General features: G+C 43.4%; 1 protein-coding gene across 1 annotated transcript; it reads right to left on the reverse strand.

Annotated features, from left to right (window-relative positions):
• Positions 1-586: 586 nt before the first annotated feature.
• Positions 587-2,020, reverse strand: LOC306936279 (zinc-binding protein A33-like; the record flags this gene model as incomplete). Its single annotated transcript, XM_079519768.1, has 1 exon — positions 587-2,020. One exon carries the CDS (start codon positions 2,018-2,020, stop codon positions 587-589), a length of 1,434 nt encoding a protein of 477 aa, XP_079375894.1.
• Between the last annotated feature and the right edge of the window lie 2,114 nt (positions 2,021-4,134).

Genomic DNA, 4,134 nt, shown 5'->3' on the forward strand with positions numbered 1-4,134 from the left:
CCAGATGACTAGCTTAATAATGTGCAACATTGTTTTCTCACTCAAGTAGTAAACAAACCAACAAAGTGCACACAGGCCAGGGTATATCTTCACATTTAAAGACTTCTTAAATACCTCTACAATGAAAAGGAAATAAAAGAATAAGACCATTACTAGGCTAGGTCAAAAGTACCCAACAAACTATACTATAAAATATGGTCAAATTGTCACATATTACCTAAGAAAGAGGCAAACACACAGTAAAAAACAATATATTCAACATGCCTTTTATTAATATGCACTCACAGTATATACTGTACTGTGAAACACCACAGTGGCAACAACCATGATACATGAATGAAAAGAAACACCCTGGTGACGTCATGTGGCAGCCAAGTCTATGGACTTTCTAACACTTTAAACAAACACAAAGTACATTTGGTTCCATTTGTACACTCTCATAGTTATGGTGGTTCTTGAAATTAAACCGTTTTGAGAACCACTAGTTGCTTACAAAAAATGCTTCTGGAAACGGTTCCAAGCTCCCATTTATACATGAGATACATAGATTATTATGGTAAGATGAACAGACTTTTGACTGGACATCCTAACCGTTTTCCAGAGTGACACAGATCTTGGAGGGCAACATCTTCAGAGACGTGTTATGACGGAGGTTACTAAGGCACGGGAACAGTGTCTCGGTGAACGTGTGATGGAAAGTGTGCAGGTGTGTCTCGGTGTCCGGGTCGGAGAAAGACAGAGTTCCTCCGCCCCAGTCCAGCCTGACTCTGATCCTCCGGGGATTACGCTTCAGTGGGAGAACGACAGAGTCACGAGTACAACCCGAGGAGTGGACTGCGCAGAATCTAGTACTGCCCCTTTCCAGCCACCAGGATTCACCGCCCACGTTGCCTTTCCTTTGGTAGGACTCTGCTAAAACCCCCCAGTGGCCCCAGTCTCCGACCTCAACGTCCCAGCTGTGAACCCCTGAGCTGAAGCCCTTTGAACCCAGGACCATGTAGAACGTGTCCAACCTCTCTTTGTTGTCGGGAAGCTGCTGCGTCTTCAAGGCGTCAAATCTCACACTGGTGAGATCATCAGACAGGATGAAATCTTCATGGGCGGTGTTGGGGTCCAAGATGACAGGGGTGTAGGACACAATATTCTTCATCTTGTCCCAGACACTGAAGGCCAGGTTGCCCAGGTGTTGGGCCTCGTCTATCAGTCGTCCTGAGAGCAGCTGGGGGTCCGGCAGGGTGACACGGACTCGTTCCATCGTCGTCTTGTACTTCCGCAGGAACGAGACATGGTCGTCGGCTCTCAGAAGGTCCTCGGCGACTCGGATTGCGTCCGAGAGGGACGTCATGTCCTTGTTCAGCTCCTCAATCCTCTCCGTTATCTTCAGACTCTTCTGTGCCTCCTCCTGCCTCAGAGCAGAGATCCTAGCCGACTCTTCATTTATCAGGAACTGATGTAATGCCTCAAACTGTGCCTTTATCCGTGTCTCTGTGTTCTGGGCCTGAAGCTTGATGTAATCTCCTGTTTGGTTGCACGTTGTCTTCACTTTATTAAAGACCTCCAGTTTCTCCTTTAAAGACTTCAAGGATTCCTGCACGGTCTCTTTGAACCGCCCTGACGCTTCGTCTACGGACGAAAACTCGTGTCTGCCGTGTTTTTCCAAATCACACACACACATGACACACGCCAGCTGTTCGTCGTCCCGGCAGAAGAGCCTGAGCTCCTCCCCGTGCACGGCACAGAGCTCCTCCGAGCTCACCCGCGAGGCGCTTCTGCGTTTCTCCTCTAAATACTTCTCACACAGGTTCTTTAGCACCAGGTTAGTGGCCGGTGGTTTCCTGGTGGATGTCCTTGTCCTCTTCTTACAGACGGGACAGTCCTGCGTCGGTCTTTCCGTCCACCAATGCTGAAGACAGCCTTTGCAGAAACTGTGGCTGCACAACAGCACGACAGGATGATTAAAGATGTCGTGGCACACGGGACAGGTGAGCTCCTCTTCCAGACAATCCAAAGGAGACGCCATTTCTGTCTGCAGTCATACTACCCGATCTGGAAAACTGTGCCAACACCTGGAATACTAGAAAATAAACAAAAATATTATCATGAGCAAGTAGCAACAGTACTAGCAGTATTTCTAGTAGTAGTAGGCTACCAGTAGTGATTTAGGCATTTAGCAGACATTCTTAGCAACTTACAGTTACAGTAAGCAAGGACAACACAAGGCAATACATCTGAGAGTGCCACCGATGCCATATTTTTGGGTCCGATGCCGATGCCGATTTGGAGAGACCTACACCACCGATGCAGATACGATGCCGATGTTTAGTAATCAATTAAAATAATAACAAATACATTTTAAAAACTTCTAAACTTCAAAATAAGTTTTTTTTAATTAAAGTTAATAGAATACATTTAAATAAAATGTTTTGGCACATAAGGCATTTTTTTCAAAATGAAATGCACCCCTATATATGCCCTCCTATATTCAGCTATTAGTGTAGATTTCCGTCCTACACAAAGTGTCTGAGCAAGTAGACATGTTACACCATGATGATGTACGATGATAACACGGGGGTGATTTTTGAGGGGCACTAGCCCCCCCTATACACAGGTTTAATGTTTGTCTTTAGTTCAATGTTTGTTTTGTAAACGCCATTGACAATGAAGGGAAAATGTACGTCATAATGTCTCTTTAATTTTAATGGCGTTTCATGTTTGTGTTGGCACTGTTTGTTTGAACATCACCATTACATCACCTAATCAACATGAGTTAGACTTTAATATATTAGCACCCCTCACTTCACACGGTGTGATTGTTTTAGTTCTATGTAAGGGAATCTGGAGGCCCGTTTCAAGACCAAATATGAGGCCCCCCCATGTATACCTACGACATAATTATTCTGTTGATACAGCCGTATTGACTATCAATAGTTTTGACTGTTCAATATTGTGCGCAGCCATTAGGGTGGTGGGGGTTGGCTGATGCCTGAAGGTCAGTCGGAGCTTGTTTCAATTGAAACTGGTGAAACATAGCAAAGGCCTCCTATGTGTAGGATATGCTAATAATAGAGCAGTCATACTATTAACATTGTTTGTTGTGGCTGAAATACACAAGGCTGAAATACACAGCACATCTAAATAGCAAATAATGTACAAAAGCCTTTTATATACATTCAAAGGAGGGAGTTGTGGTTTAACCTGTAAACCTTATAGAAATGGTAACCTGTTAATACTATGTTTAATTGGTTAATTATTATTATTATGTACAAAGGTACTGGTTGCGCTGCGCACCCGCTAGGGTGATATACTTCTCCAGTAAGCGGTGCAGAACCGAAAAAGTGATAGGCCTATACTTCTCCAGTACAGAGGTGCAGGACCGAGGGAGTGATATGTGCAGGATGGACTGTAGTAAACATTAAAAACGGGACATCGGATTAAATAAACACTGATGTCCGAAGTCGGGCATCGGCTCGGCACCCAAAATGACCGATACATCGGTGCGACCGAGGGATCGGTCGGGCTCTAGAAATAGTCATCTAGGATCATAAGTAAACCAAGAACCTAACATCAGTCTAACAGTAGAATATCCAAATAAAGATGTATCTGTAGTACATTGAAAATATAAACGCTATAGGATGCCAGGTCAATAATGATTGACCTGGCATCTGTCTACATAACATGGTACCTAAATGACATGTTTAGCCTTTGCATAAGCTAGGGGCTAGGGCAAGTGCTACGGGCTAAGGTGTCAGCTGTAAGAAAAACAAGTCTGACTGAGAATATCTATTTTACTATGTTAAGGGTTAGATAAACTTGGATAAACGTGAATAATACAGGTAGTACCCTTGCACTAATAACTGTAATGATATCACTTACAATGTGGCATCTTACATTAAAGGGTGTAATATATTTTGTTTAAAACCACATGTTCTGTTTAAAAAGGTCAAAGCTAAAGAGTGCTGTGCCAATCTCTGCAGCTCTTTGATATACAGAAAATACATTGTCAGGTCAGAATACCAGTTTTATCCAATCAGGATGAGAGAAAAGGATTCCCTGTTAATTCAGTTCCAAGTTCACTTGTTTTCCATGATTGGATAAGCTTGGTATCCCATCCTGAAAAGATATGTTCTGTGTTCA

Source organism: Electrona antarctica, assembly GCF_951216825.1.
Source record: "Electrona antarctica genome assembly, chromosome: 14".
In the NCBI taxonomy this organism is placed as follows: domain Eukaryota; kingdom Metazoa; phylum Chordata; class Actinopteri; order Myctophiformes; family Myctophidae; genus Electrona; species Electrona antarctica.